The sequence below is a fragment of the Corella eumyota genome, chromosome 2 (assembly GCF_963082875.1).
Source record: "Corella eumyota chromosome 2, kaCorEumy4.1, whole genome shotgun sequence".
Taxonomy (NCBI): Eukaryota; Metazoa; Chordata; class Ascidiacea; order Phlebobranchia; family Corellidae; genus Corella; species Corella eumyota.
Window position 1 is genome coordinate 21,617 of NC_137491.1, and position 24,268 is coordinate 45,884.

General features: G+C 34.5%; 4 protein-coding genes across 7 annotated transcripts; 1 reads left to right on the plus strand and 3 right to left on the minus strand.

Moving 5' to 3' along the window:
• Window positions 1-1,337: 1,337 nt before the first annotated feature.
• LOC145743216 (beta-lactamase-like protein 1) lies at window positions 1,338-4,190 on the plus strand. The gene is made up of 10 exons (XM_082561133.1): window positions 1,338-1,478; window positions 1,805-1,997; window positions 2,139-2,321; window positions 2,402-2,524; window positions 2,680-2,795; window positions 2,888-3,010; window positions 3,094-3,257; window positions 3,324-3,487; window positions 3,643-3,869; window positions 3,986-4,190. Exons 1-10 carry the CDS (start codon window positions 1,340-1,342, stop codon window positions 4,126-4,128), a joined length of 1,575 nt encoding a protein of 524 aa, XP_082417259.1. The 5' UTR covers window positions 1,338-1,339; the 3' UTR covers window positions 4,129-4,190.
• A 74-nt stretch (window positions 4,191-4,264) lies between these two features.
• On the minus strand, window positions 4,265-8,764 carry LOC145744097 (uncharacterized). The gene is made up of 12 exons (XM_082562199.1): window positions 8,627-8,764; window positions 8,175-8,200; window positions 7,720-7,807; window positions 7,454-7,632; window positions 7,239-7,336; window positions 6,878-7,052; window positions 6,079-6,268; window positions 5,851-5,971; window positions 5,160-5,253; window positions 4,921-5,091; window positions 4,761-4,851; window positions 4,265-4,703 (listed from the first exon to the last, which is right to left on the minus strand). Exons 1-12 carry the CDS (start codon window positions 8,670-8,672, stop codon window positions 4,612-4,614), a joined length of 1,371 nt encoding a protein of 456 aa, XP_082418325.1. The 5' UTR covers window positions 8,673-8,764; the 3' UTR covers window positions 4,265-4,611.
• A 3,142-nt stretch (window positions 8,765-11,906) lies between these two features.
• Window positions 11,907-18,682, minus strand: LOC145741620 (uncharacterized). Its single transcript, XM_082559228.1, has 14 exons — window positions 18,515-18,682; window positions 18,362-18,451; window positions 17,495-17,602; window positions 17,260-17,421; window positions 17,100-17,200; window positions 16,892-17,037; window positions 16,648-16,773; window positions 16,507-16,578; window positions 15,997-16,051; window positions 15,844-15,932; window positions 15,542-15,599; window positions 15,246-15,424; window positions 14,808-14,903; window positions 11,907-14,617 (listed from the first exon to the last, which is right to left on the minus strand). The coding sequence occupies exons 1-14, from the start codon at window positions 18,617-18,619 to the stop codon at window positions 12,027-12,029; spliced, it is 3,978 nt and encodes a 1,325-aa protein (XP_082415354.1). The 5' UTR covers window positions 18,620-18,682; the 3' UTR covers window positions 11,907-12,026.
• Window positions 18,683-18,872: 190 nt separating this feature from the next.
• On the minus strand, window positions 18,873-24,206 carry LOC145741621 (uncharacterized). 4 transcript variants are annotated; one of them, XM_082559231.1, is made up of 22 exons: window positions 24,020-24,206; window positions 23,779-23,861; window positions 23,412-23,512; window positions 23,140-23,346; window positions 22,953-23,040; window positions 22,705-22,874; window positions 22,466-22,630; window positions 22,287-22,403; window positions 22,123-22,231; window positions 21,883-22,066; window positions 21,660-21,817; window positions 21,444-21,604; window positions 21,310-21,341; window positions 21,065-21,121; window positions 20,859-20,915; window positions 20,562-20,749; window positions 20,350-20,492; window positions 20,149-20,290; window positions 19,760-19,905; window positions 19,564-19,698; window positions 19,300-19,485; window positions 18,873-19,238 (listed from the first exon to the last, which is right to left on the minus strand). In XM_082559231.1, the coding sequence occupies exons 1-22, from the start codon at window positions 24,043-24,045 to the stop codon at window positions 19,104-19,106; spliced, it is 2,790 nt and encodes a 929-aa protein (XP_082415357.1). In that variant the 5' UTR covers window positions 24,046-24,206; the 3' UTR covers window positions 18,873-19,103. The 4 variants fall into 4 exon arrangements, with proteins under 4 accessions (XP_082415357.1, XP_082415356.1, XP_082415358.1 ...); XM_082559230.1 differs by lacking the exon at window positions 24,020-24,206 and having other exon boundaries at window positions 23,779-23,994; XM_082559232.1 differs by lacking the exons at window positions 21,065-21,121; window positions 24,020-24,206 and having other exon boundaries at window positions 23,779-23,994.
• Window positions 24,207-24,268: the final 62 nt, after the last annotated feature.

Genomic DNA, 24,268 nt, shown 5'->3' on the forward strand with positions numbered 1-24,268 from the left:
CCACAAACAAACAATGTCAATAAATATAACAAAGTCTAACAAAACCTTCTTTTCATTGCTCAAGTTTGATTATTTCTTACAATAAATGCTTCTTTAGACAATCGAAAAGAAGTAAATTAATTCTAAAACAACGGTGCTACAAGAAAGGATTAAACGTTTTTTTAAACTTTTTTAGTTAAAAAAAACACGGCCTCTTAATCTAAACTATTCAAATTACGAACCACTCACAGTAAACACTTTTTCTATTCCAACACAGAAAAAGTGTTCACCTTTAAACCTTTTACCGAATTTACGGTCTGATTTTGTTAATCCTTAGTTAATATATATTTAGAAATATAGCATTAATTTAAACTAATTTACCTTATCTATAAATAAATATTTTACTCATGTTAAAACAAACAATATAACTATAATAAAAAGCTTTAATAATGTTAAATATAAGCTCCGCCTATTTCTGACTATCAACGCTACGCGAATTTTGATTGGCTAATTATTTGCTCTTATTTTTAGCCAAGATCACTGTTGGAAACTTTCTATAAAAAATAAAGGCAGCGCATTTAAATCAATATTAACTTATCCTCGGCCGTTTTAGTGGTTTATATATTTGAATTCTTGTATTAAAATAAGCACCAAAAACGCCCCTTGCCACCACCATACCTGTATTAGTACCCTCTAGGTCCTCTTGTTAATACACTCGACCTACACACTCTCGAATCAATTGTTATAAGCTAATTACAATCAAATATTAGCTTAAATAGTTTAAAGCTGTTAACTGGACACGTACAACAATTATTCTTGTTACAACGCGCTACAACTTACAAACCACACACTCTATAACCGCCCTTAACGAAAATTTAAAAACAAAAATGCAAAACTTTTAATCATCTTAGATAAAGTCGGTAAACGGAGAATAAATAAAACACTTAACCAACAAACAAGTAAACATTTAAAATAAAACAACAGCCAAGATAAATCAACAATAAATTAAGTACCTGTAAATTATAAAGTAAGAACAAATGCTTTAAAACCATTTATATTTAAAAAATTATATCAGCGTTTTATAGATTTATTTATATCCGCCAGTTGGCGTGTTGAAAAAATTCGGATTTGGGAGTTTCCCCGTTTATGTTTACATTTGTCACAAGACATTAGTTTTGCATTAAATTGTTAAAATAATTTTAAAGAATTTATTTTTTGTAGAAAAAACAGGTTTAATTTATATTGTCTGACATTGCAACAAGTTATTTCCCTAAAATTGTTTTAAAATTTGTTTATTGTACTAAAACTGAATAATTTTTTGTAAAAATAAACAAAATTGGATAAATTTAGTTTGTAAATGATGGCAAAATTAATTTTTTTATTGTTTATGTGGACTTTGTGCATGCAAGCAATATCACGTGCACAAATTGTTAGTTTTGAAAAACCAACTTTAACAAGTTCTAATGATTGCCCGTTTCACCCAGTGCCACAACCATTCAGTGAGTTATATAGAGTGTTTTTAGTATGGTCCTTGAAAACAATTAATTAGTCATGGGTAATGTGAGGTTCTGGTAGAATAGTTACATCCCCTTACTACAGGAGCTACTGGGTTCCATCCCCACTGTAAATATGCTTAATTAATAAACTTCTGTAAAGTTAACTAACAAATAGTAAGTTACTTCCAGGGATTATAATCAATGATATCCCGAAGTGGCAAAGTCAACCCAAGACTGGGTTGAGGTAACAAATGGTATTTTATTTTTGGTCCAGGAAGTTGACCTCTCAAAGATAAATACAAACTACAAAATATTTTTCTAATGTACAGATGTAACTGCATCGAGTTCAATCTTAACAGTTTTAAACCAAACCACGCAATATATCAAAAGCCTCGTTGATGTCAATATCAGGCCAGGTGTTTCCAGCAACATTGTTTATCGAGGACAAACTATTTGGACGGCAAACTTTGGACAAATAAGTAAAACGGATCCAACACCAATCTCCAGTGAAACAATATTTCGGTTAAATTTTAAGAATTTTTTTATATTTTTAAATTTTAATTAAATTAAATTATTGACCTTTCATTTCACACATCGAATCATACCCAAGACTTCCTTATAAAACAATGAAGTGTTAAACTTTTTTATTTAATTGTTCAACAGAATTGCGAGTATATCAAAAGTATTTCCAACCTTGTTTCTCTACAAACTTTGGGAGGATAATAAACTAAAGTTAAATGACCCCATCACCAAATTTGCCCCCAACTTTAAAGTTCAGCGACCTTTTGAATCAACTATTGACCTCACATTACATGACATTGCAAGCCAGATATCTGGGTTACCAGGGTTGGTATTTCACGAAAATGTTGTTGCCTTGACTAAAATGTAAAAATGCAAGTACTTAGCTTCATTGATTTGTCATTTAGATTTTTGCCTTTTGATTTGCTAAAAAGAGATTACTTTGCCTGGAATGGAACTTTAGAACAAACTCTCGAAATTATAGCACAACAAATTTTGGTGAATAAACCAAGGACTACTTGCTATTACAGGTGGCTTTGTGTTGTCAGCTTATTGAAGCTAAAAACAGTTTAATAATAATAATAATAATAACAAATTTACTGTTATATTGTTACCATTTATATAACTCTGATTTACTTAAAGAAATAAAAACCAAAGATCTGTATCTAATGATTTAAATTCTTAGCAATTTGGCTTATGCATTATTGGGTCATATTTTGGAGCGTAATTTCACACAGAACAATAATATAGAAACATGGTTGCAAGATAACGTTGTAGAAGTCCTTGAGTTGGAAAATACAGGTTACTTTAACTGTTTAAATAAGACCAACATTACATGTAGTAACATTGTGTGTAAAACTGTCAAGTTGCAATATTTAATAAAATTACCACAGGTTTTCAGTTAAATGAAGAAATTAAATCAAAAATGGCAATTGGTTACTTAGCAACAGGTCAAAAAGCAGATTTATTTGATTTAAATTGGTTTCGACCAGCGGGAAATTACTTTTCCAGTACAGGTTTAGAAAAACAAAAACTTTTCCTTAATTGATGATTTTAGTTAAAAACTTCTTCAAGGAAATTTAAAAAAATTTATTTTTAGCTGACCTTGCAAAACTGAGTGGGAGTTTACTCGGCTACAACACAAACTTGTTGAGCGCTGAAACGTTGCAGGAAATGTTGAGACCAGTGCTGAAATGTGGTTACGGTTACATCAGCGAGGTCACGGGGTCACCTTGGGAGATAAATCAACAACACACATATTTGGTAAATCAAGGATTTCTAAATTAACAAACGATTAATTTTCTCATTACAACCGTTATGATCTCACAGGTGGTAAGAAAGGATGGTGACCTTGATGGGTATTCATCGACCTTGGCTATGATACCTGACCTTGGGTTAACTTTTAACCTTTTGATGAGTGGACAGAGGCCAGAAGATGTTGCAAAAAAGGTCCTAGATGTTTTGATTCCAGTTTTTGTGGATCATCTTCGGAGGTTCCTATTTTGTTTCTATTTTCCTAATGTTATATGTTTGCTAAGTCTAAAGTTAACCTAGTTTGGTGGGAATGCCACCTTATATGTGGAGTTAATATTCTGCTTGAATACACTTCAGCAAGTCTTAAATAATGGAAACCGTTAATTATTTTCAGTCTTCCTCGGACTTTGACCCGAGTTCCTTCTACGGACGACCCAAACAAATATGTTGGATATTTTCAGATTGACAAAGTACAATACTGGAATATAACAATCAACCATGATGACATCACAAACAAAGACATAACACTAGTGATGACCAATCCAAATGCTCCAGATTCTCCGTTTAAAACCGTTGGTCTGAATTATGTCAAAGAAGGAGTCCTGCAAATGGTTTTCCTCGGTAAATATTTTAAATGTCAGTTGGACTCGATAATTCATTTTATAAAAAATTAAAAAAGTGTTAGTCATTCAAATTGTAAAACAATCTACTTATAAGTTTAAACAAATTGTTTCAAGGTGGAGGTTACCCATGCACGATCGGAGAATCGAACTTGGAAGCCCAGAACGGGGCTTTACTTCACTTCAGTAAAATATCTGGGGGCAAGTTTCAGCAATTTGACTTTCCTGCTCTTAATCTTTACTTCTTTACAAGAGTTTAATTTTATCATTTTTCCTGTGTTATAATTAGTTTTTATCAAAATTAATGCAACTAATATTCTCAAGGTGCAAATTATTGTGAATTGTTTTTCAAATTGTGCAGTGTTCGTGTAAAAATAAAACCAAATCATTTTATAAACAGTTTATTTTATTCAGAAACCTCGATAAATTCTGCAAAAATATTGCACAACAATTTAATACTGGGTTAAGGTTTCCAAACCTTTGTGCAACAATAAGATCACCCGAAAGTTTATGACATCATAGAGTGGTAAAAAAATACTGTGTTTATGACATCATAGAGTGGCAAAAAGAACATTGTGTTGTTATGACATCATAGAGTGGCAAAAAAAAACATTGTGTTTATGACATCATAAGATGGCAAAACAAACATAGTGTTTAAAACATTATAAATAGAGTGGCAAAAAACAAAATTGTGTTTAAAAAAGATGACAAAATAAAACAGTGATAGTGACATCACAGTGCTTTTAACCTATCTCAAAAGTGACCAAATTTTCAGGGTTTCCACATGGTTCTTCTTTAACTAAATTAATGTTGGAAACACCGAGAAGGGAAACTCCTAAAAAATAGAAATTTTAAAGAATTTGTACAAATTTAATGACCTGGGATAACTTACTTTCTGGCAAGTCGTGGACACTAGTGGGAAACATATCAAACACTGGGTGGTGCATTGCTGCGAGGGCACTCAAGCGTTCATCTGGTTCATACTGTAATAATTCAGAACTGGTTAAAAATTTGTAATTAATATCATTAATATGTCTTATGACATCACAAACCTTCAGCATTTCGACAGCAAACTCAATTCCAAATTCAATGTCGTTAATTTTTGGGCAAAACTCTCCAAGGGGGACTTTATTAAAAGGGGGGTTAAAACTTGGGGTCAATTTGGTGTAACAGGGCAATGAGGGTAACTTGGGCCAAGTCTGGGGGGTTGGGGTTCCAAGAACCTAGAAAATAATCAAATAACAACTGGAGACTGGTGACTTAAATATAATTTAGATGTTATTGGCTTTACGCTAAATATTTTTTCCAACTGATCAGCGGCGTCTGTTTGTCCGGGAAAAATCGGTGAGCCGGTCAACATCTCTACAAATATACATCCAACACCCCTAAACATTAAAGTATTTACCAATTAACAACATAAATAAAACAAAGTTCCTACCAAATATCGAGAGATGTGTTGTGAAAAGTATTTACCATCCAACAACATAAATAAAACAAAGTTCCTACCAAATATCGAGAAATGTGTTGTAAAAAGTATTTACCATTCAACAACAAAAATAAAACAAAGTTCTTACCAAATATCGAGAGATGTGTTGTGAAAAGTATTTACCATTCAACAACAAAAATAAAACAAAGTTCCTACCAAATATCGAGAGATGCGTTGTTAAAAGTATTTACCATTCAACAACATAAACAAAACAAAGTTCCTACCAAATATCGAGATATGTGTTGTGAAAAGTATTTACCATCCAACAACATAAATAAAACAAAGTTCCTACCAAATATCGAGAAATGTGTTGTAAAAAGTATTTACCATTTAACAACAAAAATAAAACAAAGTTCCTACCAAATATCGAGAGATGTGTTGTGAAAAGTATTTACCATCCAACAACAAAAATAAAACAAAGTTCCTACCAAATATCGAGAAATGTGTTGTAAAAAGTATTTACCATTCAACAACAAAAATAAAACAAAGTTCCTACCAAATATCGAGAGATGTGTTGTAATGTCGATCCCCAAGCAGGACATCTGGTGGCCGATACCAAAGGGTCACGACCTCATGGGAGTAGGTGTTTGTCGGGATCGACTTCGCACGAGCTAAGCCTGAAAATTTTCTTTTTTAAAATATTTTTATATCAAACTAAATTTGTTAACTAACTTAATTGCCATTAAGTATTTGTTTTACCAAAAATAATCAGTAAAAAACCCACCAAAATCTGCAAGTTTCAGCTCCCCAGTTTGGCTGAGTAGCAAATTCTGAGGTTTGATGTCTCGATGTAGAATTCTTCGTTGGTGACAGAAGTTGAGTCCACGCAAAAGCTGGAACGTAAAAAGAAGGGAATTCTGGGGATCGATCCCATGGTTACCGTACCATTCCATGTATTGGCTTAAATCAGTTACCTTTCAAATGTAAAAAAGTATTATTTTGAACGATAATATAAAAGAGCTTTTAAACACGTCAGGGCAATATTTACAACAACAAATCATGGTCTGACTCAAACACAAATTTAAAACTGCTTTAAATATCAGTGATTTACTTAAGTTATCGGGATATACTAATAACATGAACTCAAATATTTTATCAAGCATCAGAATTTTCATTTAAAAATCGATTGAAATTGGCGACAATGTTATTTTAACAAATCATTAAATTCACATTTGTTTTCACACTAACGCGTTACTGTGATGTCATAATCAATCAATTGATGTCATATTGGCCTCGGGCAAATATAAGGAAGTCGCTTATTAAATGTTAAACTTTACATCCAAAACATTGTAAAAATAGTTTCTTTCAGGCACCAATATTTTATTTCTTAAAGCCAATACTTATTAACATAAGCCAATCTTTAAAATAAGGCTAACCATGTTATTAAAGCAATAAACATCTTATAATTGTAGGGTACATATTTAATACATGTTGAAATAAGGAAATTTAATTTAAATTCCCAAAATTTTCTTGGTTTTAAAACTTAACAAATATTTATAATTTAAAACATAAGTTTCTTTTACCATGTATTCGAACACCAGCGTGAGCAAGAGTGGTGTATGAATTATGTCATGAAGTGTCACGACGTTAGCATGCCGCAAAGTTTTAAGGAGTGAAGCCTCCCTTATTGCTGTAAACGGGGTTCCTTCTTCGGGGTTCAATGAAATCTCTTTCAAAGCAACAAGTTGACCTGTATGCCTAACAAAGAGTTGTACAAGCTTATTATCAAGAAACAAAAAACAACAACAAAATATTAGTGTACAATAGAAAAGTATCAGTTACATAAAGGGAAAATTGTTAAAAGAAATGAGTTGTCCATTCAACATGTTGAATATGTAAACTCAATTAAACTGTTACACAACCTTTTATAACCCTAAAACTTACTTGCTTTTACCCTTAAACACCATCGCGTACGATCCCTCACCCAGTAATTCCAACTTAGTGTAGGTTTCAGCTTTGCCATACGGAGATTCCCCATTACACTAAACATTAAAATAATTTCTTATCCACCATACACAATAATATCCAACACTATTTTAACCCAAAACTGGCCAGGTCACAGAATAGTAGAACATTAAGAACCATTTACAAATATTTACCCAAGCTGGACTAGAGTGTCTTCTTATTAAAGTCTCGTGGTCAGTTTGGAGAAGTTTTCCACCGACATTTACTGAGGTCGTCTCGGAGAGAAACCTTTTACGTAACAATTGATCATCTGTGACATCATTAACATCATGCTCAGCGAGTGAGGTCAGGTTGCTAGGAGACGAGTTGTTATCTGAAAATATTTAAAATTTATTTTTTATCTTTAAATCCAATAAAGTTATTTTTTCTGCAATTAATTTTTTTTTTGAGCTATTTTTACTTTTCTCGTTGAATTGAACTTTTCGAGACGAATCTGAGGCATAAAACTTTAAATCTTGTTCCGGTTGATTGCTTGTCGGTGAGGACAACTTAAAAATAAAATTTCAATAAATCAGGAATACAATTTAAAAAGTAATAAACAAAATGGTTATAAAACTTTTACAAATAGTTTTAAGGATTTTTCTATGCTCACCATAAACAAATGGTTTAAACATGATTATAAAACTTTTAGCATGGGATTAAACTTTAAACAACTGAAAGACTTAAAAATATGAGTTTTTGATTGAAAATTGCTATAAAAACTAAAAATTTCCTTTTTAATCAATTCTCTTTAAAAATTTATGGTCCTAATTCGCTTTTAAGTTCATATTAGCAAATAAAAATCACTACAAATTTAATTTAACCTTATTTTTAACTTAACCATTATCATCAGTCGTTAAATTAAGTTAAACTTACTTCATCAAAGTCTTGTCCACTAGAAGCTAAAATAATTAAAATGTAAAGTTAATGTTTAAATACAATCCATGATATTAAATATTCTTTATTTTTACTAACATCTTAATATTTAAACAATAAACCCAACTTCATTTTGAATTTTGTGTCAGATAACAGTCTGACAGTTAAGACTCTGTCAGTCTGACAGTTAAAAGTTAGAAAGTTCTATTAACGTCGTCCGCCGGTTTAAACCAACAGTACTAAAATAAATGCGGAAAAGGGATTTATAAAATTTACAAGGGAAGATTAGGGTAAAGTTATAAGAATTTTGCCTATTCCGCATTTTATAAACTTGGTGGACGACGCTTATCAGCTAATAGAGATCCAAAAAGTTTGACTAGGACAGTTTGACAGTTTATTAAAATAAGTGATTAATAATTAACAAATTAATGAATCTGACAAAATAAACTTACAAAGCCGGGTAAATTTCGCTGAAAGTCTTCGTTTTAGTTTCTTCATTCTTAAATAAAAATAAACAAAAACTGAACACGCCACAAACAAAAAACAATTACTTGTTTATAACGTCACAATTTAATAGTAATTACTAAATGGGAGTCTTAACTATAACATGTTGAACAAACGTTGTAGCCGATTACGATAATGTTTTTTTATAAAACTAAATTTTTTTAAAAATGTTATTTTAAAATTATTTAAAAACCTTTAATTATTTTTTAAAGCATTTTTGAATAAAACATAACGCCATAAGCCACTGGTTGGCGTTTTGTAGCATCGTTAAGTAAACCCTAAGGTCCGAAGTTTAATTCCCACTGCTTGCATGTTGTGGCACTATTAAGTAAGACCTAAGGTTTTGGGTTTAATTCCCACCACTGGCATGATGTAGCACTCTTAAGTAAGACCTAAGTTTAATTCCCACTGCTTGCATGTTGTAGCATCCTTAATGGAACCTAAGGTTTTGGGTTTAATTTCCACTGCTGGCATGTTGTAGCATTCTTAAGTAAAACCTAAGCTCCTAAGTTTAATTCCCACTGCTTGCATGTTGTGGCACTATTAAGTAAGACCTAAGGTTTTGGGTTTAATTCCCACCACTGGCATGATGTAGCACTCTTAAGTAAGACCTAAGTTTAATTCCCACTGCTTGCATGTTGTAGCATCCTTAATGGAACCTAAGGTTTTGGGTTTAATTCCCACTGCTGGCATGTTGTAGCATCCTTAAGTAAAACCTAAGCTCCTAAGTTTAATTCCCACTGCTGGCATGTTGTAGCATTCTTAAGTAAGACCTAAGGTTTTGGGTTTAATTTCCACTGCTGGCATGTTGTAGCACTCTTAAGTAAAACCTAAGGTTTTGGGTTTAATTTCTACTGCTGGCATGTTGTAGCATTCTTAAGTAAGACCTAAGGTTTTGGGTTTAATTTCCACTGCTGGCATGTTGTAGCACTCTTAAGTAAGACCTAAGTTTAATTCCCACTGCTTGCATGTTGTAGCATCCTTAAGTAAGACCTAAGGTTTTGGGTTTAATTTCCACTGCTTGCATGTTGTAGCATCCTTAAGTAAGACCTAAGGTTTTGGGTTTAATTTTCACTGCTGGCATGTTGTAGTGTAGGGAATTGGGTCAGGAGAGTGACAGAAAGGTCCAGCAATGTATTAAAATACTTAATTAAATTCCTAGGTAAAACTTTATCAAATATAATTCTGGCTAACATACTTTATTGGTAACAATATATATACAAAAATAGGGGCGATAATATTACAATATTACATTACGTTAAATCATTTCTAAACTGACATCATTATCATATAAAATACACTAACTTCTTTCTCCACAATCACAATTATCAAAAAAATACAACACACTCACAACTTCGCCTTCCACGTAAAGCGACACCTTAATCAAATGGTACATAATAGACACAAACTAAATTATTCTGCGATGCGAAAATAAATAATATACTGGGTTAAATAATACAAAACTACATTACATGGCTGTACGTTTCACTGTAATTAAAAATGGATGGTAATTCTATATCAAATTAATTAATAATCACAAGATTCAGGAAAAAATATATTCAGTAAAAATCTGACGCATACATAGAAAAACTATGTCACTATTGATAATGTTTTTTTTTAGGTTTTTACTATATAGTAAAAACTGAACAACAACAGGAAATGTTATCGAGATATAACCTAAATTCAAAATTAGGGCGATGCGTATATACAATGTTTAACTATTTCAATATAATGACGCAATAAATTTGGTAATTCTAATTACCTTATGGGTAATTAGATCTGTCCTTGAATAAAAAGGTATTTCTTAGTTTTTATACCTCTTTGAGTAACCAATACATATAAATATTGCTTCTTTGCAATTCTCTTATTGTTAATACATTTGTACGGCTTTTAACCGCATAGAATGGTAGCGAGTTTGCACAGTTATTTGGGTTCACAGAACGAAAGTTATTATTTTGCCTGAGAAGGGGTTCTTTTATATTCTTTTTTGTATTTTATAATGGGTTGGTTCTGGTTGATAGTGTTGATAAAGTTTGTAAATATTTTTGTTTTTGATACCCCCAGTTTTGCGGCGGAAATTACATCACGGCTGTCAATGCAGGTGATTTTGGCCATTTCTTGCCGTTCTTTGTGAACCAGCATCACAGCTGTTTTGAGGCTAGGAAAGCCTTTGCAGCGTAATTGATTGCGATGCTAAGTGCTTTTCCTACAGTAGCATTCTTAAGTAAGACCTAAGGTTTTGGGTTTAATTTCCACTGCTGGCATGTTGTAGCACTCTTAAGTAAGACCTAAGTTTAATTCCCACTGCTTGCATGTTGTAACATCCTTAAGTAAGACCTAAGGTTTTGGGTTTAATTTCCACTGCTGGCATGTTGTAGCACTCTTAAGTAAGACCTAAGTTTAATTTCCACCGCTGGCATGTTGTAGCATTCTTAAGTAAGACCTAAGGTTTTGGGTTTAATTTCCACTGCTTGCATGTTGTAGCATTCTTAAGTAAGACCTAAGGTTTTGGGTTTAATTTCCACTGCTGGCATGTTGTAGCATCCTTAAGTAAGACCTAAGCTCCTAAGTTTAATTCCCACTGCTTGCATGTTGTAGCACTCTTAAGTAAGACCTAAGGTTTTGGGTTTAATTTCCACTGCTGGCATGTTGTAGCATCCTTAAGTAAGACCTAAGTTTAATTTCCACTGCTGGCATGTTGTAGCATTCTTAAGTAAGACCTAAGGTTTTGGGTTTAATTTCCACTGCTGGCATGTTGTAGCACTCTTAAGTAAGACCTAAGTTTAATTCCCACTGCTTGCATGTTGTAGCATCCTTAAGTAAGACCTAAGGTTTTGGGTTTAATTCCCACTGCTGGCATGTTGTAGCATTCTTAAGTAAAACCTAAGCTCCTAAATTTAATTCCCACTGCTTGCATGTTGTAGCACTCTTAAGTAAGACCTAAGGTTTTGGTTTTAATTTCCACCACTGGCATGTTGTAGCATTCTTAAGCAAGACCTGTGGTCCAAGGTTTGATTTCCACTGCTGGCTTGTTGTAGCACTTAGTTAGACGCAAGGTCATAGATGTACAAACTTTTTTTTCTTATAATCATTTCCCCAAAACAACAATTTATTTTATGTTAATTAGTTCCTATTCACCAATATATTTCATGGACTACCTGCTAAATCTTATTTCTAACACACAGATTATCTACAAAATTGTTAAATGTGAAAAGTTAACAAGCGGCTTATAAACAAACACAATTATATAAAAAGCATATTTTCATTAGTTGCTTTGCTGATGTTTTTAAAATATTTTAATAATTTACAAAATATAAAAGTTGTAACATCATTAAGTTTCAATATATGTTAAAAGTTATTGGAGGGTAGAATGGGATTTCTTGACCTTGGAAGCTTTGGGGTTGCTCGCTTAATTGGTGAAAAATCAAGATAATCAATGTTTAAATTTCTCATCACTAAAGGGCCTCGTTTGTTTAACCCCTCTAAGCTATTTGCCCCCCTCAAAACATAACTTTTATTTTCAAGGTTCCCCATTTTTATTTTCGCTGGAGATGAAGGCAAGCTTCTTGGAGTTTTGTACAATTTATATTTGGAAACCCTGGAGTTTGTGTCTTTGTACGGCAGTGGTGACAGTTTTGTGACATCATGTTGGGGTTTTACTTGTCTTGTGACATCACTATAGGGCTTTATTGAATGACTTGTGATCTTGTTTGACTTAGGGTCATGGTTTTCTTTATTAATTGCATTTCTATTTTTAATTGTGAGTTCATTTTTACCACTTGTGACATCATGCAGGAGATTAAAATGTTGAATCGCCGCTGAAACCCTCCCTCTTGTGGCAAAAACTTTTCTTTGTTTAACTTGTTGCGGATGTACGACTTTTTCAAATTTTTTGACTTTGTCTTGTGCACTGGTGTGAACCCTGACCTTTAACCCCTGTGTTCTGACATTTGACCTTTGTATTGCAGGATTTATGTTTTGCATGGGTTTCAGGGTTGCCAAACTTATTTTATTTGGGAGGATAAATTTTTGCGGAGTCCTCCTAAAAGTGGGAGTTTTCTTCTTAATGGGACTGTTTTTAAATCGATTGAATTTTGAATAAAAATTTGGCCTGCGATCAACTGAGCTAACGAGGTCATTTATGAGGTCATCAATCAGCATTTTGCAACATCCTTTTACCTCCATGTCATTATTCTTAACTTCTCGGTCAGGTTGAATCTTCAAGGTTGTGACATCATAATCTTTGCTCGTAACAACCTGTTGTTTTATTTGCTGAACAGGTGCTAACAAAACCAATTTATTAGAAACAAGATTTTCGGTTTTGTGTTTTTGTTGTGTGATCCCATTTTTCTTATTATTTTCATCATTAGGTTCAACATTATCTAAAGTTTTACCATTGTTAGAATCGTTGTCCTCGGATGATGTATCCTGGTTCCCATCAAGATAAGTTGTGTCTGTAGAAATATCAACCACTTGATCCTCTAGGCTGGTATCTGCAATGGTTACACTCGCTTGAGCATCTTCACTAACTTTGCCATTGAAAGGCTTTTTAAGTACAGAAGCATTCGGTTTGTCCTTTAAGTTAGCTTCCATATTGGGTTGGTCCTGTGCAGTAACATTTATAACAGATTGTCCCTCCGTGGTAACATTTGGAATGGGTTGGTCCCCTATGGAAACATTTGGAATGGGTTGGTCCCCTGTGGTAACATTTGGAATGGGTTGGTCCTCTGTGGTAACATTTGGAATGGGTTGGTTCCCTGTGGTAACATTTGGAATGGGTTGGTTCTCTGTGGTAACATTTGAAATGGGTTGGTCCCCTGTGGTAACATTTGGAATGGGTTGGTCCCCTATGGAAACATTTGGAATGGGTTGGTCCCCTATGGAAACATTTGGAATGGGTTGGTCCTCTGTGGTAACATTTGGAATGGGTTGGTTCCCTGTGGTAACATTTGGAATAGGTTGGTCCTCTGTGGTAACATTTGAAATAGGTTGGTCCCCTGTGGTAACATTTGGAATCGGTTGGTCCTCTGTGGTAACATTTGGAATGGGTTGGTCCTCCGTGGTAACATTTGGAATAGGTTGGTCCTCTGCGGTAACATTTGGAATGGGTTGGTCCTCCGTGGTAACATTTGGAATAGGTTGGTCCTCTGCGGTAACATTTGGAATGGGTTGGTCCCCTGTGGTAACATTTGGAATAGGTTGGTCCTCTGTGGTAACATTTGAAATGGGTTGGTTCCCTGTGGTAACATTTGGAATGGGTTGGTCCTCTGTGGTAACATTTGGAATGGGTTGGTCCCCTGTGGTAACCTTTGGAATGGGTTGGTCCTCTGTGGTAACATTTGGAATAGGTTGGTTCCCAGTGGTAACATTTGGAATGGGTTGGTCCCCTGCGGTAACATTTGGAATGGGTTGGTCCCCTGTGGTAACATTTGGAATAGGTTGGTTCCCCGCGGTAACAAAAGTTAACGTTTTTCTGTGGTATTTTAAATCTTGTTCAGCGTTTAAACTAACTGTTGCTGTTAAATGATCTTTTACAATTATTTCTCCAGCTTCACTAGTGGATGATGTGTGTTTGCTTTCACTGAGCTGCACATTAGAATTGTTCAAGATTTCATTGCACATCACAATATTGGGCTCCACCTCAAGTGTTTCACTCATAATATTTGGTTTTGTGTCCAGTATAGTGGAGTTAGTATTTAAACTATTCCTAACATCATTATCATCAGCAGTTTTGAAAGAATTCGGCAAAGTAAGATGGCTTGAACGCTTAGAAGAACTTGGCAGAAAGTTTGCAGAATTTTCTTTAACATTGTCAGTTTGAACAGGGTCAGGTGGGATGGATTTTTTTTTCCCCAGAACCAAACTTTCAAGGGAAAGATCAAAAATGGATATTCCATCTAATTCTTTTCGTTCCACTTGAGGTTCCATGCGGGGAACACCTGAAACAAAAATTTTTATCATTAATTTCTTGTTCAACTTCTTTAACAATCACAAAATAATTTAAAAATAAAATAAGCGAAATAAAAAAACTAGTTTTATCAGTTTTGAAATATTTAGTAGCAAACTAGTAACTTAATTAGAACATTTTAAATTTATTAACACCTTTGCGCGATTAAACAACGTTTTCACCTTTTCTTTTGGCTTTAACTTTTCTCCTAACTGATGGTGACACAAACGGAGATTTCAACTTTTCTAAAAATCCCTTTTTCCTTTCTGGGTTTAACTCTAAAAAAGTTTTTGTAAGGGTAAAAAATGGATTCCATTATTAATACTGCATCAAAGTGTAGTGGTTAAACCTTTCGGCTTCACTACATGAGGTCCTGGGTTCGATTCCCATTGATCTCATGCTGTAGCTCTCTTGAGTAATGGGCTATAAACTTCTGCCTAGCCAAAAACCAATCAGCAGATTAATTATCGTGCCAATATAATCAATAATATTTCAAACTGACAAAGGCAACTTGAGACTGGGTCGGGGTAACAAATGTTTCTCTATGTTAAGGTTGTAACGTCAATCTTCCCACATCGAGGATAAATAAAAAGAAAAAAAATTTTTTTAGGAAAACTCACCCGCAGTTGAAATAAGATTGTGGTTTGCCAACCTCTGCCCAGTTGTGACATCATTGTTGATGACATCATCAATAACTGGATAAATTATCGTAACATTCGATCTCTCGACCTTTCCGCTTCGTCGCTTCTTGGATCGGTGAATTTTCATACAAGTGGTTCCCCCAGAATCTCTTCGATTTCTGTGATGTCATAATAGAAACTTTATATTAATGTATAACAGAAATTACATAAACTGCGATGATTTTATATTTTTAATTTCAAATTTTTCAACAAAAATGAACAACCTTAATACTTACTCTTTTTCCTGTGGAAGAAATCTTTCTTTTGCCACGACAAACTCAATCTTTGGAGTTTCTAAAACAAATAAAACACTTGAGGTCTCTTTAACACCAAACTTGCAAAAAAAAAAGGTACAAAAAAGGGGTTACCTCTAAACTTATGGGGGTTCAAAAAAAAAGGTTACTTCTGAACTTATGGGGGTTTAAAAAAGGGGTTACCTCTAAACTTATGGGGGTTCAAAAAAAAGTTATCTCTAAACTTATGGGGGTTCAAAAAGGGGTTACCTCTGAACTTATGGGGGTTCAAAAAAAAAAGTTACCTCTGAACTTATGGGGGGTTTTCTGATCTGTTGAAACAACGAGAAGATCTTCGTTGTTTTCACCCAAAACCATTCCTTGCAAACTCCTTCTGTGATAATAAAACAAATTTAGGTTTCTTACAATAATCAGAATCATTTAAATTAAATTTTTACCTCTTTGCAGGACAAACATCTCCGTTGGATTGTGGTCTTTTTACAGATTTGCTTTCTAAAAACAATTTTAATTTTTACTACCAGGTTCATCCTAATAAAGCTTATTAAACCCTGAATTTTTACATTCTGTATATATCTTTATTCTCGATGTGGAAGGTTGCTGTTATAACCTAAACGTAGAGTAACAACTGTTACTCCAACCCAGTCTCGAGTTGACGTTAGCAGTTTGGAATATTATTGATTATAGTTGCCCGGTAATTAAGTTGCTGATTAACGACTGACTCAGCAGGAATTCATACTGTTTATAGCGCCTTACTCAATGGGGCTACAACATGAAAGCAGTGGGGATTGAACCCACGATCTCATGGTGTTGCAGCAAGTGTTCTCACCACTACACCCTGCTGCCAGATTTATTGGGTAAAGGCGAATAGTGTGGCTCGGTAGGTACACCACACTACCCAACTTTATTAAACAGTACCAAGTAAATACATTATGATGTAATAAACAAACCTGTAATACCCCCCCTTATGGATAAATTTGTCGGTTTTATTAACTTTCCACAGACACCTGACAAAATGCGATCTAAAAATATAAATTTTATTTTATTATTTGTTTACTGTTATAAGTTTATCCTCAAGTTATCGAGGTTACCAGCAAACTTTGTCCTTTTTCTTGATTTTTTGCTCAGCATGACCATGTCATCAAGAAGTATCTTATGAGGGCATTCCCCTTTATTTTGGGGACAGATTGATGCCAAGAAATCTTTGTTTAGCTTTCCTAAACAATTCGTTAATAAATTATTATTATACCTGCAACATCATAATCTAGCTTAGCTATGACATCATAATTTTACCATTGACATCATAATGTTGAATAAGCAACATCAAAATCTTACCTATGACATCATAATGTTGAATTAGTAACATCATAAAGTTGGTTTGTTTTTCCAGCATAGTTTTTGTTTCAGGAAGCGAGAGGTCGTTGGTGTTGAAAGAAATTAAATTCGGGGCAAAAATCATGGCCAGATTCCTGATCGTCATTCTGTATTAAATATAACTTTAACAACCACCAGGAAACCAGGGAAGATTTAACATTAAACTTACAAGTTGCCAGGTTGCTGGGAAATTTGGTGAAGGAAATATAAAATATAAACGAGGCAGTGAAGGTGATTGTTGGGAAGGAATGAGCATAACATGGTGGTTGTCTGCAATTTGTAAAAACTTTAAACTCCTGAAATAAAATTATTTTAAATCTTTTTCAAACCTCAAATTGTTGCGGAGTTGGAAGTTCCATAATTTGGAGAATTACATCCTGAAAATAAAATGGAAACACTGCTTTGTTTAAATCTCGTAAAAGTGAAGTCAGTATGTTGGCGACATCGTGTGGATTTTCATCCTTTATTTTTCCACCCGAGACCAATTTCTCCTAAAAGAAATTTGCAAGTTAAAAAAAAGTAAAAAAATAAATATTTTCACACTTTTAATTTATTCTTGTTCACCTTTAGTCTGGATATTCTGATCTTAGATCCAGGAATTCTGAACAAACCTTTCACGTTTGATTTCTTCAGCAAATAAGTGCAAATATGATGTAATAATTGGGGGATTATCTAATCAAACAAACCATTTAAAATTGTATCATTCCTTATCATGATTAAAGTGAATTTTAGTAAATGATTAAATTGGTTTTAAATCTATCTTTATGTTTAAAAAGTAGGGCAGTTTTGAAAGAGATCTTGCAAGCAAAAAAACAGTGATTTGTATTTGCTTATTTACTTTTTATGCAAGAAATAGTTAGCATTGCAAAAAAAATGTGACCAGTAGCGTGGTGTACTGGTCACAACTGCTACACCACATGAAGTTGTGAGTTCTTCCCACTGCCCTCATGCTGTAGCGCCCTTGAGTAAGGCGCTATAAACGGTATGCACTCCTGCTGAGCCAACCTTAAATAGCAGCATAAATATTGGGCAATTATAATCTATAATATCCCAAACTGCTAAAGGCAACTCGAGACTAGGTCGGGTAACAGTTGTTACTCCATGTTAAGGTCATGCATTCATGTTAAGGTCATGCATGAGGATAAAGACATATATCATATAAATGTATAACAATGCTGCTCCCAAGCTTTTTGAAAATAAAAGATAAAAACTTTTTGTGCAATTTCTACGAAAAAGAAAATCTCAATTTGCGCGGTTCCCTACTTTTCAGACTGGTTCATAGTTAGAAGTGTTTTCATTTTAAATATGAAGAAGTGAGAATCAAACCTAAACCTTATACCATGATATTGATGACCAATGTTAAGTGGACTACACTTATCTTTGTTTATACAAAACCTTACAACTAATCAATCAGCAAAAGTTATAACTTACAATTTGTTGATGTCCATTTAACCTTAGTTTAATTGGCTCCAAGTTTTTAAACGAAGGTCCAAAGCTGAGCAAATCAGTTTCTTCATTTATCTAAAATAAATAACTTTTAATCAGTCACAATATTGTTAATAAAATTGTAATAAATACACTCACTTCTAACAATCCCAAAGTTTGTAAAAAAGTGGGGAGTTTTAAACCCAGTTTTATAGTTAAATGATATCTTAAACATCCCGAGTTATGGATTAAACAACTTTCCATTCTTTCAGTTGAGTTGTGAAAACCAAATCAGAATAAATCCATTTAATTGTTATTCACAAGTAAATAAAACACGTAACAAAGACTATTATTAAAACATCTTGCTTCCATTGTCAGATTGTTTAAGTAACTTTAAATGTCGCGCTACAGGAGAGCGCTATTTAACTATCTGACGTCATAATATCGTTTATCCTCAAATGATTTTATTTCCGTTTATATCAAAAAACACAAATTTACAAAAGTTAATAAAAACTACTGTTTTGAGGTTTACTAGATTAAAAATAGAGATGACTATCGACAGTTTAAATTGAGTTACTGCAATATCTGATATTTTTCTGGCAACAATTAGTACTAAAACGAGAACAGTGTGTACTAAGACAAAACAGGGTGCTTTAAACTTATATACAAATCGACAAAAAATCCTGAACTTGGTTAAATATGTAAGCTAACAACGTTGAACGGTAGACACTTCACTGGGTAGGAACTTTTAACGTTGAAGCAATCGTTCAGCTCTCTCCTTGTCCCATCTCTGTTTGGGGGCAGCACTCGAATATTGAAAGGGTGATGGGGCGTTTAAAGCTCCCGTGTGTAACTTTTCAACTTCGTCGATCATAGAACGAACCTGTGACGTCATAAAGGAAAGTTAACACCGTTCTTGAGTATATTGTTTAACAGAAACTTACAAATATGTAGAACAAGGCAAGACCAAGACTCAATTCCTGGACCGCTTGAAGGTCAAAGGGTTCGATTATCCACTTCACAGATTGAGCCTTTGTGACGTCAATACTTCGTGGATCGATCTCCAAGATTTGTCGCCTGAGACTTTCCTTTCCGCTCTTACCCATCAACGCTTGAATGTTCGACCAGTTCTGTTACGTCATAATTAAATCTATTATTATCTAAAGACATTCCACCTATCATACGTCATTAAAAATGACGTCACTTACATCAAGTTGATTGGAGTCGTATCCTAGAATTAGATAAACTGACATCATGACTTCGTGGACACCAGGGGGCGGTTTTGAGTAACTTCGAATCTCCGAAACTTTCGCTTGACTTAACTTTAATACGTCACTTCGAACCTAAATGACGTCACAAACGGTTAATTAAATATATCGACGTAGAGGTTTATTATGACGTCACCTTTTCCAAATATTCTAATTCTTTTTTCATCCTTCTTGTTTGTGTGACCTCTACCTCAAGGTCAAACTCATAACCTTTAACCTCAACCTGGTTTAAAGTCGCTACAGCGAGTTTTAAGTCACGTGTTTGCATCGATAAGTCCAAATCTGAAAAAAATCATCGATCGTTATGACGACACGAAAAACAAAGACATAGACTGTGACGTCACAACAAAAAAAACAATTTTATATTTTTGTCACCAAACAATCGTGTTACCATGCCAACAAATTTCTTAAATTAGTGGTTACAGTAAGATAACAATAAGGTGGAATTAACGAGACAATCGCTTTATTGTTGTCACACGAATTCTTTCGCGTCGATCGCGCGGGTAAAATGAAAAATATTTTTACCGTCTTTAACTTTGTAAACGTCCAACATTCGATCAATCGTTGATTGGTCGCAACCATTCATTGTTCGTAATTGTGACGTCAGTTCTTCAACTAGATCAAGGTCACCCAACTCAATCGCTGATTTCAACCTCGCCATCAAATTCTAAAATTAAACAAAGTTACAAACAACCTTTAAATCCACCACTAAATCCACCACTAGACCTGGATCTTCTTCAACTCCTCGAGCAATTCCTCGGCCTCCTCTAACTCCACCTTGAGGTCGTGCTGGTAGTTTTTCATCCTCGTATCAAAGATGATTCGCTGCAGGTAGTGAATGTTGCGGTGCGATATTGCTTTCGTTATTGCTACAAATATGACGTCATAAAGCTTATTGGTCCATGAGATACCATTTTATATGACGTCATAATGCTTACCGATTTTAGCTTTATATATTCCCAGAATTCGTTTTCCTTTAATGAAATCTCCATCTTTGTCCTTGAGGTTTAGGGTTCGAAAGTCGTTCAAAGCAGCCTCAAGTGACGTCATGTCGCCACTGGCAATGGCATTACTTAATTGCTGACGTACCGCGACCTCATTAGGGTCTGTGGACGCCGAGGTCGATCTAATTGTTTACGTCATATTCAATATTAATTACGTTTTAATTCTTTCCCCTAACTCTTAACATTAAATGCTATCCTGACTCAAAAGCAAGAAAGGTTAGTTTCACTCACGCAGTTTGTTGTAGCGCCTCTAGTGAAGGGTAAATCGTTTGCACAGGGTCAGATTTGCTAAAAATTAATAGATGACGCTGTACAAATTATGCTATGACGTCATATGTACACGTGGCGTTAGTTTATAAGTGACGTTTTTAAAAATAAGAATGAAAAATCAAAATATTAAAAGGAGAAAAAATGTTAATTGAGGATAAACTACTTACGGGATGACTTCGTTTGTGGGCACCACTAGCGGCGGTGTTGGGTTAATTTGGCTCAAACTGAAACACAAAACCACTGATGCAGAAAGATTAGTTAAAACGTAATAATTAAAGTGATTAATTAGAAATTGTTAAAGTTATCAGCAAAGAAGAAAAATTTCTGACTTTTTAAATAAAAAAATAAAAAATAAAATTTTGTTGGAAAAACTTTTATTGAAAATAACTTTGCCGTTGTCATGGTTACTTACTGCGTGTTGGCCACGAACACTGGGTAAGCTTTCTGTAAAACATATAACGACAATAGTTAAATAGTGACGTCATAAAAATGTAAGATGTCGGTGACACTTTGAATTAAAATAAGATAATGACATCATAGACAAACCGCTTCTTCGACGAGTTGAGCTCCCTTTCTCTCGCAGAACCAGAAATACGTCACTGCGATGACGACACCACACAACAAGATGACGCAGGCGAACACAATCCCGACGATTTCTCCCTCGCTCAACTCCACTGACGTCACAGACGGTGGTGGCGTAGTTGTTACTAAAGTGACGTAATCGTTAACTTTGTCGAATAACAATCAAGTTCACGACCTTACCTTCCATTGGTTCGGTGCCGATGACGTAAACAAATACAACTGGTTCATCGGATGTGCACTCAAGCGTGGAATACAGAGTTGCCATTAAATTTGCTCTTAAATCAGAAGGTGAAGGAACAAACTCGTAGAAAACCTCGTTGGGACTCTCGACGCTCATCCTGTGTGACGTCAACGTTTATTGCTATACTACGCAACAACACTTATATTATGACGTCATACTTACATAAAATCGTACACAGCAGCACTTGGGTTGGGGTTAGAGGTCGAATAATAAGCCCCAACCGACCCCTGGGTGGCAGAGATCCGTAATGTTGTCCCATTTTCACCCACCCTGAACCAGAAAGTCTGGGATTCCCCTGGTGAAAGAATGCCTGTGATGCTCGAGTTAACCGTCGTCAGTAATTGTTCTGTAATGTGACGTCATTATAGTGTATATCGATATTAAGATATATGACGTCATTACCTTCACACACAGCTGATTGAAGGTAATTTACAAGTGAGGATAAAGTCGAGAAATCTGTTGCAGTGACCACGTGATCAGGTCTTGATGACGTCAGCGTGGTTAATTGACTCTGTTTAAATTGTGGTTAATTATCTTTATAGTATTCTAATTATGACGTCACTAACCTGTACGACCCCACTTCCGATCCCGATCGCTATTATACCAATTTGATTGGATGTCGCGAGAGAAACGGGTTCTGTGACGTCATCAACACTTTCACCTTGTGTCAGTAATACTAGAACCTAAACATCGTTGTGTAAATAATTAAATTGAGCGAGAATTTTAGACACATGACGTCACTCACCCTAGCGACTCCTTGGGACGGTAGTCTCCCCCTAGCGGTGAATTCAAATGATGCTTGAGTGATCGCGACACCGGTCAACACAGGCTCAGTGTCAAGTTTCGATAATCCCATTATGACGTCATTTACAGCCGTTCTGTTGCTTCCTTGTTCGAAGGTGAGAGCAATCTTAAGCGAAAACAGGGAATAAATAAATTCACAAATAGGCGGAAGAATACATTTATACGTGGATAAATACAAACCTCTTGATCGTTCGAATATTGAAGGATCGCAAATCGTGTTAAGTTTGAACCGATGTCAAAATAAGAAGTTAAATTAAACAAAAAACTTTTCATTAACTCAAAGTCCGAATCTGGGATCAAAAGCGAGCTATCGACGACAAATATGACGTCACGAACAGGTGATTGACAGGCTGTGACGTAACAATGTTAAATAAGACTACAATTAATTTTAATAAAAAAAGGAGTTTTAGTGAAATGTTTGTGCTTACTTGTGGGTATTTGGGCGATGAGAGATGTGAAAGCTGCGACTTCTAGCGGTGGCTCGTCATCGTGAAAATAAAAACTCCAAAGCAGGAACTAAACAGAGGATATTTTATAACAAAGTTAACAGCAAGAGGAATTAAACCCAAGACATCAGGCTTAGAGCAACCGGGTTCAAACAAAAGTTGAACTTACCTGATCCCCTGGGTTCGGCGACAGGGAAACCACCGACTCCGGGAACGCGATTAATAACCTCGCAGCAAGTGCAGAATAAAGTGGAATTGTGAGGTTCGTATACGTCACAATCCTCCAATCTATTCCAAAACTTTCATTTATTCCCGGATAGTATGACGTCACATTGTATATTTCGTTCTGAATCGAATCGAAACCTGTTTCAGGAACCTATGACGTCATAAAAAAGTATTGTTACATAGCACTCATAAATTTAAGATGAATTAACAACGCACCCCCCATATTCCTCCGTTTACGTCACCAGATATGACGTCAGTACCCCCAGTTTGTGCATAGGCGAACCTTCGAAGTATTTCCATGTCATCCTCGAATACTTCTGTAATTGTGACGCAATAATAAAATTAAATAAAAACAGTTATGACAGATGCGTGTTAAAAGTAAGGTCTATTATGACGCAACAACGTTATACAGAGGCCACTAAATCATTGTTTCCTTGTGACAATAAAAACATTTTCTAAAGTTACTGAATTTTATAAAGTTTCTAAAACATTTAATTTTAATGTTTGTAAACTAACTACTATCTCAAAACGTATTATTTAATTTTAATATAAATCTTTATAATACATAAATGTTTCTTTAAACCTGAATTCTCAATTTGTTCGATACATGACGTCACAACTGCTGTTCCAGAACTACCAGGGGTCAACGTGAGGTCAATTCCATTACTACTTGTGAAGTAAATATTAAACAACAATAAAAATAACCTTAACCACGACATATTTACTTAAAACTAAAATATTCCAGTTTTGAAAACCTCTCTATGTGAAAACAATGAATAAAACCTTAACGCTTTGATGATTTCATAGCTGGCCTAAATAACGACCTGTATTGTGACGACATAGTTGTCATGCATGGTCCAATGCACACATCCTAACAAACAACAAATTGTCTTCCGCTGATGTCACAACTGTTTGATTTAAATTTCTGTTCACTCTGTACGCTCGGAAACTCAATCTTCTATTGTTCTAACTTTGTGACGTAACAAATCCATTCATTCGTTACAATAGCAAACCACGCGTTTCGATAATAAACTTTTGAAACATTTTTAATGTGGGAGATAAAAAATAAATTG